Below are 21619 nucleotides of genomic sequence, written 5' to 3'. Positions count from 1 at the left end.
ACTAAATGGGTGGCTGTAAAGAGGCTGAGTGGACGGCCGCGGGCTCCAAGAACAGCCCAGCTGGGCGGCCGCGAAAATGCTGGAAGAGTGGTGCGGGCTTCAGGAACATCCCAGGACTCGGTGACCCCTGTAAAATCATCATTCAACCCCCAGGTTGAGAACCACTGCTCTACATGAAGATTAAGGTGAAGGAAAAAAGCTACTATGGAAACGAAAAAGCAGCCGGCATCAACAATATGATATATTACACAGAAAATAGAAGCCCAAAAAATGCAGTGCTGGTAATATTAAAACATTTCAGATATCTGAATATAGGAAATGACTGTGTGCACAAAATGTTCATCAAAGAACCAAATAGTGACAAGATGCAAAGGCACTGATAAGGTGCCCGTTGCAAAGTATTCAAAAAATTGGGTAAATCTAAACGAAGTGAACCAAACAAGTGATCCAAAAATAAAGTCAATGGTAATAACACGTATGATACATGTGAAAATGAGTTCTTAGTGGGATCAGTAGGTAAGTTCCCTTGGGTAGAGCAGCGAGAAGTGGAAACCTAGGCAGCTGTAACAGACTTACTCTATGCACTGTGTATCCCCTGTGGAACGTATACGTATGATATCCACCTTGAGAAGAGAGGGTAATGCTGTGTAGTCTGATGGACTTTTTTCATCAGAAAAAACAATCGTGTGTGGGCCCCATCAGACTTTTTTTCCATCGGTGTAAAAAAATAGAACATGTTTTACGTTTTTTGAGGGGACAGCAAATTTACACTGTTATACAAGCTCTACACTCACTACTTTACATCGTAGTGAAGTGTAATTTCTTCAGTGTTGTCACATAAAAAGAGATAATAAAATATTTATAAATATAAATATATATAAATTTATTTTTTTGTAGAGGTGACTCCTGTGTAATTTAAATATACAGGGAGTAACATTTGACAGCACCAATAGTGAACATAGTATTGTCAATGCTGACAAGAAGGAAAAAAAAGTCATGCTCTGTTTTTTTGCCACAAAAGGGTAACAGTCACAATTCCTACCTGCCACATTCATAGTTCTAGTACTTGGCCAGCACAGCACTGGTATTTGCAATGTGAACTGTTCTAGCGTGTAAAATAACCAAGGCTACCCTTTTTTCACATTAATAGGAGCTGCTTTTATATATATATATATATATATATAATATATACTCACGAAGAAGAACATGGTAGATATATGTTCCCTGACTGAGTACAGTATCCATAGTTTTTGCCTCTTAAGTTGTAGTCAAAGCAGCGATCAGCACCTACAAGAACATCTGAAACAAATAGCAAGAAAGATAACAAAAGAGAATCCATGTAATGTTCCACTGTGCTTCTGTCCACAATCAAATCTCTTGTATTCAAGGACTAAAGTTCTTCACAAATACACTTGTAGCATTACCCCCGGAGGAGCTGCTGGATTTTTGGGCGGCACATTACCTCATGGCTCCTCTGAATTCCTAGGGGTGAGTGATGCGTATTTGCATAGAGAGAAGTAAAGGAATATCCATGACAGGTGCTCTCTGCTGTGCTCTTTATTACCCAGCCGGGTAAAAACAATAAACTTGTGGTTAGGAAAGTAAAGTTGAAGAGAAGGGAGAATAGCAGATTCAGGTGTGATGATAGGGAAACAGTCCTGCTTCCAAGCGTAACACTTCTCTGCGCCACTCCCGCCGCAGTGGGTTTTTATGTACTCGCACAGGCCTCTCTCACTGACCTGGCAGCCGGAGTATCACTCGGACAATTGTAGGATAAAGTCTCTGCCACAGACCCTCCTTGGTGAACTTGAGGAAATAGTCTCTGCCACAGACCTCCCTCAATGAGCCTCAGAAAGACACCTCTGCCACAGGCCCTCTCTGGGTTAGATTCTTGTAGATATCCCCTCTTGGATAGCTACACCTGGATCTCCTTCAACTTGTCGCCCAGGTACCGACTGACAGGTGATCAATCCCTCAGTGTGTGGCTACCTTGATCCCCGGTGGTTTGTCCAGGCCTTTTTGGACCGCCAGCCTCTCAATGGCGCTCCTCAGACTGGCTCCCCACCGAACAGCAGTACAGCTTGGGATCTTCAGAGTGGGAACCCAGTCACAGACTGGGTCCCAGTCGCTGTTCAGATGCTCTGGGCCAGCATGGTCCCGGAACCAGGAACGCCGCGTGGCACGCACGCCCCGGCCAGGTAGGCCATAACGCTGGGGCCGTGATGTGGCCACCCTAAAGGTGGGTGCCACACTGGACGAAGAAGACCCAGAACCAATGGCGTCTGTCCCATAAATACCCCTCCCCAGCATGCAAAGCGAGGACAAACCCTCCTGATTGTCTGCTGGCAAAGAGCACCCAAACCTTGACTCCTCTGCTGCCACCTGCAGCACCGGGGCTGGTAGAACACCCCAGTACAACAGAATAAGCCTGCAGCACAGCCAAGCTGAGACAGAGACCCTGTTTTGCACTCAACAATCTGGATCAGAGTTTAACTACACTCTGATCTACCCTTAAATTTGACTAGCACCGGTACCATAAACTACACAGGCGCTACACACTGAAAGAGAACCATCTCCCAATTTATACTGGGTGGTTCAACAGCCTTTATATCTTTGAAAATTCTGGACACCCCCATAACTGTTCTACAGAGGTGTGGATATGGTCTTTTACTAAAACAGCCAGCAATCACAGGGCATAGACAGCTAGTATTGGGTGATGTCTTTTAGAGACTCTAAGTCGGTTCACACTAGGGCGACACGACTTCCAGCGTGACTTTCAGAGGCGACTCCGACATGACTTGAACATGAACCACAGGGCGATCTGGGGCGATTTACAACACAACTTGAAGTCGTCTCCAGGACAGGAGACTTTCCAGTGGCCAATAAAACAACAATCAGCTCTGGGAGAGGGAGGGGGAGGGAGGGGGAAGGAGAGGTTTGCCTGAGAAATGTATGTTATCTTCCTAGAAAGTCGCTTCAGTTAAGACAGTGATCAGACTTCTGAGGCGACTTCCATTGAAATCAATGGGTACAAATCACCTACAAGTCGGATTGAAGTAGTACAGGAACCTTTTCTGAAGTCGGATTGCCTTGAGTCGTGTGTATTAACACCGCTCCCATTCACTTCCATTGTTTTTCTCTACAGCACGACTTGGGACAACTTGAGGCGACATGAAGTCGGATCGCAAGTCGCCCCAGTGTGAACCGGCTCTAAAGCTGGCCATACATGGTCGAATATCAAAATATTTTGTTTTGTTTTGAAAATCAGAAATATTGTGATCCGATGATGCCACCATTGATTTTGGAATTTGACCAACCAAGCCTTCTATTTCACCTCATGTTGCTACAGAAAATTATTTTCGTGGCTGGGAATCTTCTTTTCTTTCTAGGAATTTTCTTTTTTTGCATATGCGCATTTCTTTTTTGGTTACATTTCTTGCACAATTCTCCCATCATTGATTAGAAAATCATTTGTTTTTCCAAAAATTTCCAACATGCCCAATTGCTGAAATTTGATGGCCACACTAATGGTGTGAAATGCGAAAGAAAATTCATAGATACGTTTTTCGAAAGAATATTCTTTCAAAATTCGATAATGAATTCTAATAAGCAGGAACTTTGTATGTTTTTCAATAAAGTGTTACTAAACCCAGGACCCTGCATTCACTAGATCTGGTCTCCCATAGTACACAGAACATGGAAATGCAAATATTTTAGTAAATATCAACTGCTAAATACCTTTTCTCATCAGCAGTATATAGCAGTTTTGTGACTCCTATAAGTGTCTGGTTAAAGCTTGTAGGAGGAGTTTTCATTCTCCTCTGACGGTCCAATAAGGCTACAGGACCCCTGACCCTCTGTCTGGACAGTGCTGATTGGCCGTCTGCTGATCACAAAAAAACTCTCTAGCAATACACACCAAACTGAGCGTGTGCAGAATGACTCCAAAGGCTCTGTACTATAGGGAGGACAGTGGGGACAAAAGGGGAGGATCAAAGAATCCAGGATCACACCGCTTTTTGGCATAATGCAGAGGATTAAATGGGTTGTAAAGGTTAGTTTTTTATTTTCTAAATAGGTTTCTTTAAGCTAGTGCGTTGTTGGTTCACTTACCTTTTCCTTCAATTTCCCTTCTAAATGTTTTTTTTCTTTGTTTTCTTTGTCTGAATTTCTCACTTCCTGTTTCTCCTCAGTAAGCTGTTCTAAATGACTTTCCACCGCTCAGATGATGGTGGAAAGCTTACAGAGGAGAAACAGGAAGTGAGAAATTCAAACAAAGAAAAAAAACATTTAGAAGGGAAATCGAAGGAAAGGGTAAGTGAACCAACAATGCACTAGCTTAAAGGAACCTATTTAGAAAATAAAAGACAAACCTTTACAAACCCTTTAACCCCTTAGGTTCCACAATGAGTATAACAAGCATGCTTTACTGCATATACAGACTGATTGTGGGTTTAGGAACACTTTAAAATAGTGATCCTGTAGCTTATATCCTAGGCCTTTTTTTTTACATTTTGCCCTGTACAATTCTTCAACAAAATCTAGGAATTTCCCCTCTTTATTTCATATTGATAACCAATTGTGAGCAAAGCCACATCCGTCCAGTCATTGATGTTGTACTGTATATATGGTTTGTCATAGACATGTGCAGGATGAAAAAATTTGTTTAGTTTAGTTTCAATTCGGTATTTAATTAAATTTGTTTAGTTAAGTTCGTTGCATTCATTACATTCGTTTTCGGGATTCATTTCGTATTCGAAAAAATTCTACCGCATTCTAAAAAACTCTACCGCATTCAAAATAATTCTAACGCATTCGAAAACAAATCTACCGAATTCGAAAAAAATTATCAAATTCGAAATAATGCTACCACATTTAAACAAAACTATATATAACCATTTCCTGAAATTCGAAATTCGTAGAGAATGATTTTGAATTAGAATAGAACAGATTAGAATAGAATAGAAAATAGAAAAGAATAGAAAAACAATACCACAGATTAGAATAAAATCGAATATATGTTTTTCTAGTTTATTCTTTTCTATTATTACTAATCTTTTGTATTCAAATTCAAATTCATTCTATATGAAATTCGAATTTTGGAAGATGTTATATATAAACATCTTCCAAAATTCGAATTTGAATAGAAAAGATTAGGATAGAATTTAAAATAATAGAAAAACAACAGAACAGAAAAAGTAAATATATATATATATTTATATATATATATATATATATATATATATATATATATATATATATATATATATATATATATATATATATATATATATATATATATATATATATATATAAATAAAAAACATCTTCCGAAATTCAAATTTCGTATACAATGAATTAGAATTCAAATAGAAAAGACAATAGAACAGAATAGAATAAAATATAATATATATATTATATTTTATTCTGTTCTATTGTTTTTCTAGTCCATTCTTTTCTACTCTATTCTAATCTTTTCTATTCAAATTCATTCTTTACAAAATTAGAATTTCGGAAAATGGTCATATATATATATATATATATATATATATATATATATATATATATATATATATAAAAATAGGGTTAGGTTTAATTCTAACCCTATTATTTACATATATATCCATTAGTGTTTAAATTTGTTTTATTAATTTCCAATAAGCGTACAAAAGGAATCACTTTTTAAAATTCGACATTACATGAACATAAATAACAACAATAACAACAATATGGGTCAATCCTACATCCTCCTGATTTTTCATCTCACTTCTACCTCTGCCCTCTCCTTTCCTTCCCCCCTCCCAAATAGGGAGAGAGAAAAAAAGAACATATAACCATATAAACATATATATCCATTATTCGAAAATTCGAATTTCGTATAGAATGATTTTGAATTGGAAAAGAAAAGATTAGAATAGAAAATAGAAAAAAATTGAATAGAAAAACAATAGAACAGAATAGAATAAAATATTACATATATTACATTTCATTCTATTCTGTTCTATTGTTTTCTAGTCTGTACTTTTCTATTTTTTTCTATCCTAATCTTTTCTATTCAGATTCATTCTATACGAAATTCCAATTTTGTTTATATATATATATATATATATATATATATATATATATATATATATATATATATATATATATATATATATATATATATATATATATATAGAATAGAAAAACAATAGAACAGAAAATAATACAATTTAATTTGTTTTTCTAGTTTTTTATTTTCTATTATTTTCTATACTAATCTTTTGTATTCATATTCGAAATCATTATATGCAAAATTCGAATTTTGGAAGATGTCATATATATATATATTACATTTTTTACTAATATTTTCCAAAATTCTAATTTCATATACTGTAGAACGAATTTGGATAGAAAAGATTAGGATAGAATCTAAAATAATAGAAAAACAATAGAACAGAACTTATAAAAACATCTTCCGCAATTCAAATTTCATATACAATGAATTTGAATAGAGAAGATTAGAATAGAGTACAAAAGAATAGACTAGAAAAATAATAGAACAAAAGCGAATAAAATATTATATTTTATTCTGTTCTATTGTTTTTCTAGTTTATTAACTTTTCTATTATTTTCTATTCTAATCTTTTCTATTCCAATTCTATTTCATTCTATATGAAATTCGAATTTTGGAAAATGGTTATATGTAAAAAAAAAATCGAATGTGGTCGTTTTTTCTAATTTAGTAGATTTTTTTCAAATACGGTAGTTTTTTCTAATTCGGTAGATTTTTTTTCAAATGCGGTAGATTTTTTTTAATCAAATTACATTTTTCAAATTTGATCGACTTTTTAGGAATTTGTTAAAAAAAAATTCAAATTCCAATATGAAACTAATCTTTTATAATCTTTTCCATTCAAATTCGATTTCATTCAATAAGAAATTTGAATTTCGTATAAAATGAATTCAAATTTGAATAGAAAAGATTAGAATGGAATAGAAAAGAAAAACAAGAGAATAGAATACAATATAATATATATTATAATTGATTCTATTCTGTTCTATTGTTTTTCTATTCTTTTATATTTTAGTTTTCATAAATTTTTATTATTTTCCAATCTATTCTAGAATTCAAATTTATACTATTCAAATTTCGGAAGACTGTCATGTTCTATTTTATTACATTCTATTAACTTATATTCTATTCTTTTTGATTCTATTGCTTTATTGTTTTATATTCTATATTATTGTAATTTTTAGAAAATCGATTTCTATTTTTTCAAATTCGATTCAAATTTGTTTTCAAATTCGATTCAAATTTGTTTTCAAATTCGATTCGAATTCTGTTCGCGTTTTTTCAAATTTGTTTAAATTCGTTAATTTTGTAATTCGGAAATTTGGATGCATACGAATTTCCGAATAATGAAAAATTTGTTGAATTCGTAACTAAATGAAATGCACATGTCTAGTTTGTCACAATGCCAGATTAAGCTCTGAGGAGGCCCCTAGGCAGTCAAAACCTTGGGCCCCCTCTCTTAGGTTTGTGGAGGTTTCTCTGCACTACTGTAGTGGGATAACATTGAACGAAGTAATGTGCATGTCAACCACTAGATCAGTGGTTCTCAACCTGGGGGTCGAATGATGATTTGCCAGGCCTCTTCGCAGCCGCCCATTCAGTTCACGACATGGCTGGGGGGCAGAGACTAGAGGTCAGTTGAATGGTGAGGAATATGAAGTGAAGGAGACCCTATCTCCAGATTTTGGCATAGGTGTCACTGCTATGAGACACCATCAAGTCGGAGACACAGTGAGTAACGCTACCTGTGATTATAGTTGCCATTAAAAGTCCCCACTACAGTTCTCAGATCAGCAGATGACCTTGATCAAGAGCACCTAAGTTGGCTGATGAGAATTCCCCCCAGCATTGACACTCATCCCAACTCCCCCCACCAAGGAGAAAGAGAAGGAGTAAAAATAGAGAATACATGGAAGGGAGAGGAAAAGAGGTGAAAGAAAAAAGAAAAAGGTAGAGAAAAAAATAAGAGAACAAGAAAGACGTCTATAAAGAGGGATGGGGGGGGGGGAACAAGAAATTCGGATAGAGAGAGATAAAAGGGAAAGAAAGGAGAACAAAGAGAGAGTGGAACATCCTAAAATGTACCATAAGGGGTTTTAATACAGTACAAGTTGAAGGGACTCAGGGAGCGTTAAATGTCCACAGATTGGATAGGGGCTCAAATTACGTGTCTTGTCTTGGGTGCTGACAACCCATGCTGCGAAAATAATTTTACTGTCGGGGGTCCCCACAACTTGGGAAATTTTATCAAGGGGTCACGGCACTAGCAAGGTTGAGAACCACCGCACTAGTTGGAAATGACCATCACTACTGTAGATTGCATGTATGTAGGTTGCACTAAAAGTTTTTTCCAAAACAGCACCTGAAAGAAGATGAGACAAACTGTAATGTGAACCTGATGTCTGTGGTTTATGTGCTTTAAGTTGTTATTAGATACATTACATTAATATATTATGTTCTCTATAGCGTCTTTAAAAGAGTTCAGGATTAAAAAAAAACATTTATACTTACCCAGGTGGATGCAGCATTGATCCAATTCTGAATCTGTCCCCCTCCAGCTCTGTAGTGAGAGGCTCTCTCTGCTCTCTCCTCCAGCGCTCACTGGAGTGCTGGGCTGTGGCGGGGGTGGGAGAGGCTGGCTCAGACACTTAGCGGATAGTTGAGAGGCTGAGCCAGGTGCCTATTCAGGCTTCTGGGTGGATACCGAGCATGTGGTCAGGATCTTTTTAGAGCCTGGACCGCCTCTGTGATATCACCTGACAGAGAGCTTCAGCCCGCTGTGAATTGAAAATGGATCACAGGAGAGCGGAACGAACTGCACTCCTGTGATCCATAGGAGAAGTATGGCCAAAATAGCTTTGCCCATACTTCTCCTTTAATGTCCAGTTTTTATTTTTTTGGATTGATAATTGTTTTCTATCTTTTGTAAACAATTTAAGTAAGCTTCATTGTTGCACAGCCTGTTTTGTATAGATTGTTTTTTTTTTTTTGGGGGGGGGGGGGTTCAGGAAATATATAGTTGTGCTCATAAGTTTACATACCCTGGCAGAATTTATGATTTCCTGGCTTTTTTTTCAGAGAATGTGAATGATAACACAAAAACATTCCTTTCACTCATGTTTGACTGAAGCCACTTAATATGATTTAAAGAGTAAACACAGTTAATTTATAATGACAACAGAAAGTACCCAAATTACTCTGATCAAAATTTACATACCCTGGTTATCAATCAACTGTGTTTACTCTTTAAATCATAATGACAACAGAAACTAGCCAAATTACCCTCATTAAAAGTTTGCATACCCTAGTTATTTTGGCCTGATAACATGCATACAAGTTAACACAAAGGGGTTTGAGTGGCTATTAAAGGTAACAATCCTCACCTGTGATCTGTTTGCTTGTAATTAGTGTGTGTGTGTGTGTGTGTTTAAAGGGGTTGTAAATAGGGTTGTCCCGATACCACTTTTTTTAGGACTGAGTACAAGTACCGATACTTTTTTTCAAGTACTCGCCGATACCGAATACCAATACTTTTTTTAAATGTGTCCCCAAATGCAGCCATGTCCCCCCACAAATGCAGCCATGTCCCCCCACAGATGCAGCCATGTCCCCCCCCATATGTAGCCATGTCCCCCCCATATGTAGCCATGTCCCCCCCATATGCAGCCATGTCCCCCCCATATGCAGCCATGTCCCCCCCATATGCAGCCATGTCCCCCCCATATGCAGCCATGTCCCCCCATTATCCAGCCATGTCTCCCCCATTATCCAGCCATGTCTCCCCCATATCCAGCCATGTCTCCCCCATATCCAGCTATGTCTCCCCCATATCCAGCTATGTCTCCCCCATATCCAGCTATGTCTCCCCCATATCCAGCTATGTCTCCCCCCATATCCAGCTATGTCCCCCCGGTGCGAATCATTACAGCTATTAAAATGAAAGCTGTAATGTTCCCCGCCCGTATTACCCAGTCAGCGGTAGCGGCGATGAGGCGGTATGCGGCGTAACGGCGGCGGTATGCGGCATTACGGCGGCGGCGGGGGGGTGCAAGTATTCTATTTCGGTATCGGGGGTATTTGCGGGAGTACAAGTACTCCCGCAAATACTCGGAATCGGTCCCGATACCGATACTAGTATTGGTACAACCCTAGTTGTAAAGGTTTGTTTTTTATTTTCTAAATAGATTCCTTTAAGCTAGTGCATTGTTGGTTCACTTACCTTTTTCTTCGATTTCCCTTCTAAATGTTTTTTTTCTTTGTTTGAATTTCTCACTTACTATTTATCCTCAGTAAGCTTTCCACCATCATCCGAGTGGTGGAAAGTCAATTAGAACAGCTTACTGAGGAGGAACAGGAAGTGAGAAATTCAGACAAGGAAAACAAAGGAAAAAAAACATTTAGAAGAGAAATGGAAGGAAAAGGTAAGTGAACCAACAATCCACTAGCTTGAAGTAACCTATTTAGAAAATAAAAAAAACAAACCTTTACAACCCCTTTAAAAGGTTGATGAGTTTCTGGACTCCTGGCAGACCCTTGCATCTTTCATCCAGTGCTGCACTGATGTTTCTGGATTCTGAGTCATGGGTAAAGCAAAAGAATTGTCAAATGATCTGTGGGAAAAGATGGTTGAACTATATAAAACAGGAAAGGGATATAAAAAGATAGCCAAGGAATGAAGAATGCCAATCAACAGTGTTCAAACTCTAATCAAGAAGTGGAAAATGAGGGGTTCTGTTGAAACTAAACCACGGCCAGGTAGACCAACAAAAATTTCAGCCACAACTGCCAGTAAAATTGTCCGAGATACAAAGAAAAAAAACAAAAAAAATTCAGGTGAAATACAGGACAGGGCACTTGAAGAAAGATGGGCTGCATAGTCGAGTCGCCAGAAGAAAGCTATTACTGTGCAAATGCCACAAAGTATCCCCCCTACAATATGCCAAACAGCACAGAGACAAGCCTCAAACCTTCTGGCACAAAGTCATTTGGAGTGATAAGACCAAAATTTTGCTTTTTGGCCACAACCATAAACGCGACATTTGGAGAGGCATCAACAAGGCCTATGATGAAAGGTACAGCATTCCTACTGTGAAACACGAAGGTGAATCGATGATGTTTTGGGGATGTGTGAGCTACAAAGGCACAGAAAATGTTGTCAAAATTGATGGCAAGATTAATGCAGTATGTTATCAAAAAATACTGGAGCAACATTTGCATTCATCAGCCAGGAAGCTGAGCATGGGATGTACTTGGACATTGCAACATGACAATGATCCAAAACACAAGGCCAAGTTGACCTGTCATTGGCTACAGCAGAATAAAGTGATGGTTCTGGAGTGGCCATCTCAGTCTCCTGACCTCAATATCATTGAGCCACTCTGGGGAGATCTCAAATGTGCAGTTCATGTAAGACAGCCCAAGAATTTACAGGAACTGGAGGCTTTTTGCCAAGAGGAATGGGCAGCTTTACCATCTGAGAAGATAAAGAGCATCATCCACAAATACCACAAAAGACTTCAAGCTTTGATGTTAAAGGGTGCAATACACGGTATTAAGAACTGGGGTATGTAAACTTTTGATCAGGGTCATTTGGGTGGTTTCTGTTGTCATTATGATTTAAAAAGAGTAAACACAGTTGATGGATGATAAATGGCTTCAGCCAAACACTAACCATGAGTGAAAGAAAAGTTTTTGGGTTATCATTCATATAGTTGCAAGAAAAAGTATGTGACTTCTGCACAAATTGGTCATAAAATGTGATCTGATCTAAGTCACAACAATAGACAATCACAGTCTGCTTAAACTAATAACACACAAATAATTAAATGTTACCATGTTTTTATTGAGCACACCATGTAAACATTCAAAGTGCAGGTGGAAAAAGTATGTGAACCCTTGGATTTAATAACTGATTGAACCTCCTTTGGCAGCAATAACTTCAACCAAATGTTTTCTGTATTTGCAGATCAGACATGCACAACGGTCAGGAGTAATTCTTGACCATTCCTCTTTTCAGAACTGTTTGAGTTCAGTAATATTCTTGGGATGTCTGGTGTGAATCGCTTTCTTGAGGTCATGCCCCAGCATCTCAATCGGGTTGAGGTCAGGACTCTGACTGGGCCACTCCAGAAGGTATATTTTCTTCTGTTTAAGCCATTCTATTGTTGATTTACTTCTATGCTTTGGGTCGATTTCCTGTTGCAACACCCATCTTCTGTTGAGCTTCAGCTGGTGGATAGATGGCCTTAAGTTCTCCTGCAAAATGTCTTCATAAACTTGGGAATTCATTTTTCCTTCGATGATAGCAATCCATCCAGGCCCTGATGCAGCAAAGCAGCCCCAAACCATGATGCCCCCACCACCATACTTCACAGTTGGGATGAGGTGTTGATGTTGGTGTGCTGTGCCTCTTTTTCTCCACACATAGGGGCTGATTTACCAAGCCTTTACTCCATGACTCATGGAGTAAAAGCAGGAGTAGCAGCCGTTTTGACATTTACTATTGAAATACGCTGCTAGTGCAGTGTATTTCAGTAGTTACTAATGTGCTCAGTGCGCCCAGGAGAGGGCGCATGGTGTGCCTGATAGACATGGCGCACGGCACATTGAAATGTAAATATCGGGGGTTCGGGCAGGAGTTTATTAGGGGAGGGAGGGGGGTGATGCAGGGGAAGTATAGTGACATGTGTTTGGCGGGCCGAATTGAAAGTGAAAGTGTTTTTTGGAAACCGATCCCCGTACGCTTGCACAGTGCGCCTGAACCTCGGGAGGTTCATTTTCACACTGGGCAAATTTCAAGGATTCCCGTGCGCCGTGTCAGTACGCAGAGAAAATCTTGGTAAATACCAAGTGGCGTACCCGTGATTGCGCTGCGTGACGCGGCGCACAGGAATCTCCGAGCGTTTTTCAGCCTGTGCTGACCATGAAGGGGAACTCCGCGCCAAATTTCAAACTTGAAATCAGCGCGGGTCCCCCTCCAGGGGTACATTAGGCTCTTAGGCTTGGTCTGGAACATGAGGGGTTAAACCCGCACCAAAAATCGGCGCGGGGTTCCCCCCAGATCCAAACCAAGCCCTCATCCCAAGCACGCAGTCTGGCCCGGACAGGAATGGGGGTGGGGACGAGCGAGCGCCCCCCCCTCCTGAGCCGTACCAGACCGCATGCCCTCAACATGGGGGAGTGTGTGCTGTGAGGGAGGGGGGCACTGCCCCCCCACCCCACAGCACTCTTGTCCCCATGTTGATAGGGACAAGAGCCTCTTCCCGACAACCCTTGCCATTGGTTGTCGGGGTATGCGGGCGGGGCTAATCGGAATCTGCGAGCTCCCTTTAATAAGGGGGCCCCCAGATGCCGGCCCCCCACCCTATGTGAATGAGTATGGGGTACATCGTACCTCTACCCATTCACCTGGGGGAAAAGTGTAAAGTAAAATAAAAACACCACACAGAATAAAATAATTTATTAATCAGCTCCGGAGCCCCCCCTTTCTTCTTTAGCTCTTTCACAAGGGGGGGTTTCTTCTTTCCCGATCTTCCGCCGGGACCCTGGGCTTCAGTGATTTCTGCCGGGGGAGGGCGCCATCCCTCGGTCCTCTCCGGAGCCTTCCGCCGGGGGCCCCCACCCCATTTAAGCTCTTTTACATTAGGGGGGCATCCGGACCTATCCCCCGGTCTTTCCGGTGCCTTCCGCCAGGGTTCCGGTCTTCCTGGTCTTCTGCCGGGGGTGCGCCAACTCTCCAGTCTTTTCTCTGCTCCCTCTTCTGCCTGGCTCCCCCGCGGAGCCAGGGCTTCCTTCCCTCTTCTTTCTTCTGTGTTCCTTCTTCTGCCTGTCTCCTCCGGGAGCACAGGGCTTGTCTGCGCTGTCTTCTTCCTTCTCTTCCATTGGATGTTGACACGACGAGGTTCCGCGCTGACATGCCGTGTGAGCGGCGGGCATCGACTTATATAGGGCAATGCCACCATGTGACCTCAACCCATGTGACGGTGTTTACATATGTGGACGGGACTCAAGTCCCGCCCACATATATAAACATCGTTCAAAACACACATGTGAGGTATTGACGCATGCATTAGAGCGAGAGCAATACTTTTAGCACTAGACCTTCTTTGTAACTATAAACTGGTAACCTGAAAAAAAAGAAAAAGGTCGCCTATGGGGATTTTCAAGTACTGAATTTTGGCCCCATTCCAGGAGTGTTTGCAATAGTAAAGCGTGACATGTAAGGTATCTATTTACTCGGTGTAACATCATCTTTCACATTATCACCAAAAATTGGGCTAACTTTAGTGTTTTGTTAATTTTTAACCACTTGAGCCCCGGACCATATTGCTGGTCAATGACCGGGCCAGTTTTTGTGATTCGGCACGGCGTCGCTTTAACTGACAATTGCGCAGTCGTGCGACGTGGCTCCCAAACAAAATTGGCAGCCTTTTTTTTTCCCACAAATAGATTATTAAATGTGCGTGTTCACTTCTGTCTGTAAGGACAGGGGGATTTTAATTATTATTCTTTAGTTTTGTTACGTAATAATTCACTAAGACCTCCCCTTCAGGCTGGAAAGCATCAGATCAGGGGGAAAAAAAAAGCTCTCATGCCATTGCAGCTTTGTTCCTACATGTGTGATGAACTGAGTCTGCTCAGACACTTAGAAAAAAATTATCCTTTCTTTTTAAAAGGTGAAAATCACTTGGATGTTCATAGACGCTTGGTTGGGTTAATACCAGGTGTAAGCAATTACAAGCTCACCCAAACTAGAGACTGCAATTTGTTCATGTGATTTAAATTGCTTCATTACTAGCACTGTTATAAAAAGCATGGATCGATCATTCCTCAGCTGCCCTCAGAAGGGGCAGGCTGGCAGAAATGCTGTTGCTAAACACAAATGTGGTTTGTTGCATGTTTTTTTTTATTTTGCCAATGATTTTTGTTTATTTTTAAATGATGTTCACTTTGATGTATTTGTCTCTGCGGCCTTATTTTATGAAAAATTTGTGAAGATGTTGCGACGTTAAACCTATGTTTGATTTTCGAAATGTATTTTTGTGTGTGTGTTTGTTTGTTTGTCTTTTTTTGCTCTCCTTGTTTGTTGACCAATAAAAATTACTTTAAAATTTTGAAGTTTGTTTTTTGTTACTTTTTCATGCTACATATTTTGACTGCTGCAGCTGAAATAGGTTTGGGCCTAACAAATTATGTGTGATTTTTGTCTAAGCTTCTTTCCTGGTGTGTAATCATGAAATGTTTGCCATGTTTATTCTCCATGACTTTAAAGACAAAGTGGTAAGTATTTTCTTTTTACTGCAGTGGTCCTCAGCCCTCAAGTACCCCCGACAGGACATGTTTTGTGGATTTCTCTTATCAAGAATTGCTGTCCAGACTGTCTTTTAAAGCACATGTGCAAGATGAAGGAAAACCTGCAAACATGGCCTGTGGGGGGGGGGGGGTTTGCTATTGGTGGACAGGCTTGACGTGCTGATTTACAGCACTGTGCTTAAATCTAGCGCAAGGCAATCCTATTCTAATTGTGGGTGTTTGAGGGAAGCCAAGTGAGTGTTAGAACCCCTGCTTGTGTTTTTTTTTTGGGTTGAGCTTTGTGTCCCTTTTCTTAAAATTGGCTTCACTTCCTGTCACACAGCTAAACAGGAAGTGAGGTTAAAACCCTACCAGTGTCTTTTCTTGGGGACACAGGTCAATCTAACTAGTGTCCCCATTAAGCAAATTGCACTCCAGCACTGCTGTGTACACCCCAAATCATGGGTCTTCAAACTACGGCCCTCCAGTTGTTCAGGAACTACAATTCCCATCATGCCTAGTCATGTCTGTGAATGTCAGTGCATTACAAGGCCTCATGGGATGTGTAGTTCTACAACAGCTGGAGGGCCGTAGTTTGAGGATCCCTGCCCCAAATGATTATTTAGTTTGGGGTTTAGTAAAGGCAAAGCCACTCTGCAAGTACAAGCATAGTTGCTGAAAATGAGAGAGGAGGCACTGATGGTTTTAACATCCAATCCTGTAGAAGCAAAGTTGTTTTATTTTCTTCCTTGCTTTGCACTTGTAGTGCAAAGTGGATTTGCCTTTAGTAAATGGACCCCAAAGTCCAAGATCCCTAATAATTTGGGTGTACACAGCAAAATGCTAGAGTGCAATTTACATAATGGGAAACTATTTAGATTGATCTCTGTGTCCCCAAGAAAAGATATTAGTAAGGTTTTACCCTCACTTCCTGTTTGGCTATGTGACAGGAAGTGAATGAATTTGTATTAGAAAGGGTGAAGACACCTCACAAATGTTGTCACTATCAGGGGTGCAGACATCCCCAAAAAATGAGCAGATAATACTTATTTGCAAATTAATAATTTTTTTCGTTAACATTGGGTGGTGTTTGGGGGTGCTCTAACACACACATTCATACATATTAGCAACGCTGTATCCTGGCCTATTGGCATGGTTATATTTTCTTAGGCCTCTCAATAAAACTCTATGAAATTTGTGCTTAAACTAGAACCAGGGGCGGACTGACAACTCATGGGGCCCCCGGGCAATAGAAGATTATGGGGCCCCTCTGGCTTACAGATGGCCACCATGCCAGGAGGCAGTGCAGAGGCAGGGCAGCTAAAATCTTGGGATATTCACATTAAAGCATGTCAGTTTCGGACATATCAGGGACAGATCTAAAAAAAAACACCGATTTTTACATACTGTCCCTGGTTTTACTGAGCCTGGCAACCCTAGTGGCATGGGGCCCTCGGGCAGTGCCCGAGTGACTCAATGGTCAGTCCGCCCCTGACTAGAACTATAATCAACACTTTTTATTTTCTTTAATTTTGGATAGAGTGAGGGAGGGTTAGAGGCCCTGTCAGTTTATTTTGTATTATCTGTGTCCAATTGGGGAGATTTGCCTTCACTTCCTGCCCCATAGCCAAACAGGAAGTGAGAGAGAAAAACTATGCAAATTAAGGGAGTCCAGTAACCCCCTCCCCCCCCAGAACTAGTGTGTGTGTGTGTGTGTGTGCCCTGAAAATTCCTGGGCGGGTGATACAAAAACAGGGTGTGGCTTTGACAGGAAGGGGTGGGTCATTTTTCTATTAGGAGGTGCAGAAATGTAGTCAGGCCTAGGGCAGCACAAAACCTAAATATACTACTGCATATTAGGGCTTATTTAGACTGGATCCGATGTACAGCATGTTTTTATAGTGTGGGAGGAAACCCACGCAGGCACAGCGAGAACATGCAAACTCCATGGGTGGGATTCGAACCAGCGACTCTTTTGCTGCTAGGTCAAAGTGCTATACACTGTGCTGAACGAACATGATTGCAGCTGAAAGCATGAGATCTTTTTTTTTTTCCAATACCATGCTTTCCAGCCTTATTGACCCCGCCTCTCTCCATAAAGAGGACCTGTCACACACTAGTCCTATTACAAGGGATGTTTACATTCCTTGTAATAGGAAGAAAAGTGATCCGAAATCAAAAAAAGTGACAAAAAAGTGCAAGAAGAAAAATATGAGCTAAAAAAAACCAAAAAAAAAAACGCCCCTGTCCCTAGAAGCTCGCATTTAGAAGCGAATATGCATGTAAGTCCCCACATATGTAAACACCATTCAAACCACACATGTGAGGTATTGACGCATGCGTTAGAGCGAGAGCAATAATTCTAGCCCTAGACCTCCTCTGTAACTCTGAACTGGTCACCTGTAAAAAAAACAAACAAGCATCGCCTATGGATATTTTTATGTCCCGAAGTTTGGCGCTATTCCATGAGTGTGTGACAAGTTGATATCTATTTACTTGGTGTAACATCATCTTTCACATTATCCATACAAATTGGGCTAACTTTACTGTTTTGTTATTTTTTAATTCATGGACCGTGTTTTTTTTTGGGCCAAAAAAAAAATGGCGTTAGAAAAATTATTGCGCAAATACCGTTGGAAATCAAATAAAAAATGACCGCCACTTTATTCCCTAGGGCAGTGATGGTGAACCTTGGCACCCCAGATGTTTTAGAACTACATTTCCCATGATGCTCAGCTATACTGCAGAGTGCATGAGCATCATGGGAAATGTAGTTCCAAAACATCTGGGGTGCCAAGGTTCACCATCACTGCCCTAGGGTGTCTGCTAAAAAATTATATATAATGTTTGGGGGTCCTGAGTAATTTCCCAGGAACAAAATAGAATTTTTACATGAAGGAGAGAAGTGCCAGAATAGGCGCGGTATGGAAGTGGTTAAAGTGAAATAATAAAAGTGAAATATTCCTTTAAATTTCATACAGGGGGGGAGGGGGTTTACACGCATGTTTCCATGCTTAGAACTGTCCCGGTACAAGATGTCATTTCTGAAGTGAAAAAAAAAGTAATTTTAAAGTACTCATGGCTATAAAGAATACAGTCATTGCTCATTAAAACTAAAAAAAAAAAAAAATGTATGGGGGTCCCCCCAAATTAAATTACCAGGCCCTTCAGGTCTGGAATGGATATTAAGGGGAACCCCGCCGTAAAAACAAAAAAAAATGGCGTGGGGTCCCCCCGAATATCCATACCAGGCCCTTCAGGTCTGGTGTGGATTTTAAGGGGAACTCCACCCCAAATTTAAAAAAAAATGGCGTGGAGTCCCCCTAAAAATCCACACCAGACCCTTATCCGAGCATGTTAACCTGGCCGGCCGCAGAAAAGAGGGGGGGACAGAGTGTGCCCCCCCTCTCCTGAACCGCACCAGGCCACATGCCCTCAACATGGGGAGGATGTCCCCATGTTGATGGGGACAAGGGCCTCATCCCCACAACCCTTGCCCGGTGGTTGTGGGGGTCTGAGGGCGGGGGGCTTATCAGAATCTGGAAGACCCCTTTAACAAAGGGGACCCCCAGATCCCGGCCCCCCCTGTGTGAAATGGTAATGGGGTACATTGTACCCCTACCATTTTACCAAAAAAAAGTGACAAAAGTGTGAAAAATGACAGTAGCCGGTTTTTGACAATTCCTTTAATAAAATCTTCTTTCCGCGGTTCCTTCTTCTTCTTCTTTCATTCAGGTTTCTTCCTCTGCTTCTTTCTTGGGTCTTCTCGTCCACATCTTGCCGTCTTGCCGTCTTCTCCCATCTTCTTCTCTGTCCGTCGACCTTCTCGTCCACATCTTCTTGATCTTCTGGGCGCTGCGCTTGAAATTGAAGATCCCGCCGTGTTCCCGCTCCTGGGACCCGCCCCCCTCTGACGCCACAGGTAAACTCGTATGAAAGTCCGCGTGTGGCATATGTGCGTCAGAGGGGGGCGGGGTCACATGAGTGTGACACGGCGGGAACTTCAATTGTAAGCTGCGGCGGCTTCTTCTTCTCCGGACGTTGCGCTTGAAATGGAATTCCCCCGCCGTGTGACGCTCTGTGAGCCCGCCCCCCTCTGACGCACATGACCTTCTAAGGAGTTTACAAGATGCGGGACGAGAAGGCCTGACGGACGGAGAAGATAGAAGAACACGTCGGACTCGGGCAAGATGTGGACGAGAAGGCTGAAGGACGGACGGAGAAGATAGAAGAACACGTCGGGCAAGATGTGGACGAGAAGACCCAAGAAAGAAGCAGAGGAAGAAACCCGAATGGAAGAAGAAAAGAAGATTTTATTAAAAGATTTGTCAAAAACCAGCTACTGTCATTTTTAACACTTTGACATTTTTTTGGGGGTGAAATGGTAGCGGTACAATGTACCCCATTACCATTTCACATAGGGGGGGCCAGGATCTGGGGGTCCCCTTTGTTAAAGGGGTCTTCCAGATTCTGATAAGCCCCCTGCCCGCAGACCCCCACAACCACCGGGCAAGGGTTGTGGGGATGAGACCCTTGTCCCCATCAACATGGGGACATCCTCCCCATGTTGAGGGCATGTGGCCTGGTGCGGTTCAGGAGAGGGGGGGGCCGCACTCTGTCCCCCCCCTCTTTTCTGCAGCCGGCCAGGTCAACGTGCTCGGATAAGGGTCTGGTGTGGATTTTTAGGGGGACTCCACGCCATTTTTTTTTAAATTTGGGGTGGAGTTCCCCTTAAAATCCACACCAGACCTGAAGGGCCTGGTATGGATATTTGCGTGGAACCGCACGTCTTTTTTTTTTTTTTTTTTTACGGCGGGGTTCCCCTTAATATCCATTCCAGACCTGAAGGGCCTGGTAATTTAATTTGGGGGACCCCCATACATTTTTTTTTTCCTTTATGAATGAATCCCGGGAGCCGACAATTCATTATAGCCGCGTGTGAATTTTAAATGGCTTTTTTCCTTCAGAATGTCATTTTTTGCAGAGACAGTTCTAAGTGCGGGAAAAATGCGCTATTTCACATGCTGACATTAAACCCCCCTAGGTACAAAATTTAAAGGAATATTTCACTTTTATTGTTTCACTTTAAGCATTATTAATTTCACTGCTCCCGAAAAAACGGCCGTTTTAAAAAATAAAAAAACATTTATACATGTCCCCTGGGGCAGGACTGAGGTCCCCAAACACTTTTTAGGACAAAACTTGCAGATTAGCCTTTAAAATGAACACTTTTGATTTCTCCCATAGACTTCTATAGGGAGTTCGGCGCGGCTTTACATATTACTTTCAATGCGCCGGCTGCTGCGCTGGTTCATGCGCCTAATTAAGGCTTCACCCGGCGCACTAATTAAGGCATGAACCAGCGCAGCGCACTGACAATAGTAAATCAGCCCCATAGTGTTGTGTGTTTCTTCCAAACAACTCAACTTTGGTTTCATCTGTCAACATAATATGTTGCCAGTACTGCTGTGGAACATCCAGGTGCTCTTGTGCAAACTGTTAATTTGCAGCAATGTTTTTTTTTTGGACAGCAGTGGCTTCCTCTGTGGTATCCTGAAAGAATAGTTAATAATATCTAATATTCTTGTATCTCAAGGGCGTTTCTGAATGAACAGCATTCATAGTCAGGTTGACTTGAAAATAATGTGTGAGTTTATAAACCACTTAAGACCCGGACCTTTAGGCAGCTAAAGGAGACGGACAGTTTTTGCGATTCGGCACTGCATCGCTTTAACTGACAATTGTGCGGTCGTGCAACGTGGTTCCTAAACAAAATTGGCGTCCTTTTTTTTCCACAAATAGAGCTTTCTTTTGGTGGTATTTGATCACCTCTGCGTTTTTAATTTTTTGCGCTATAAACAAAAATAGAGCGACAATTTTGAAAAAAAATCAATATTTTTTACTTTTTGCTATAATAAATATCCCCCAAAAATATATAAAAAAAAATGTTTTCCTCAGTTTAGGCCGATACGTATTCTTCTACCTATTTTTGGTAAAAAAAATAGTTTATCGGTTAGTTTGCGCAAAATGTATAGCGTTTACAAAATAGGGGATAGTTTTATTGCATTTTTATAAAAAAAAAATTTTTTACTACTGATGGTGGCGAACAGCGATTTTTTTCGTGACTGCGACATTATGGCGGACACTTCGGACAATTTTGACACATTTTTGGGACCATTGTCTTTTTCACAGTAAAAAATGCATTTAAAATGCATTGTTTACTGTGAAAATGACAATTGCAGTTTGGGAGTTAACCACAAGGGGGCGCTGATG

General features: G+C 40.9%; 1 protein-coding gene across 1 annotated transcript in view; it reads right to left on the bottom strand.

Moving 5' to 3' along the window:
• Window positions 1-21619, bottom strand: part of LOC120933089 (zinc metalloproteinase-disintegrin-like bothrojarin-1) — a 185350-nt gene that overhangs the window by 84188 nt on the left and 79543 nt on the right. The window contains 1 exon segment of the mRNA XM_040346088.1: window positions 1197-1299. Within this exon segment, the coding sequence (XP_040202022.1) occupies window positions 1197-1299 (103 nt within the window).

This window comes from Rana temporaria, chromosome 3 (assembly GCF_905171775.1).
Source record: "Rana temporaria chromosome 3, aRanTem1.1, whole genome shotgun sequence".
In the NCBI taxonomy this organism is placed as follows: Eukaryota; Metazoa; Chordata; class Amphibia; order Anura; family Ranidae; genus Rana; species Rana temporaria.
The sequence above is the reverse complement of the archived record's forward strand: the minus strand, read 5'-3'. Positions and strand labels throughout refer to the sequence as shown.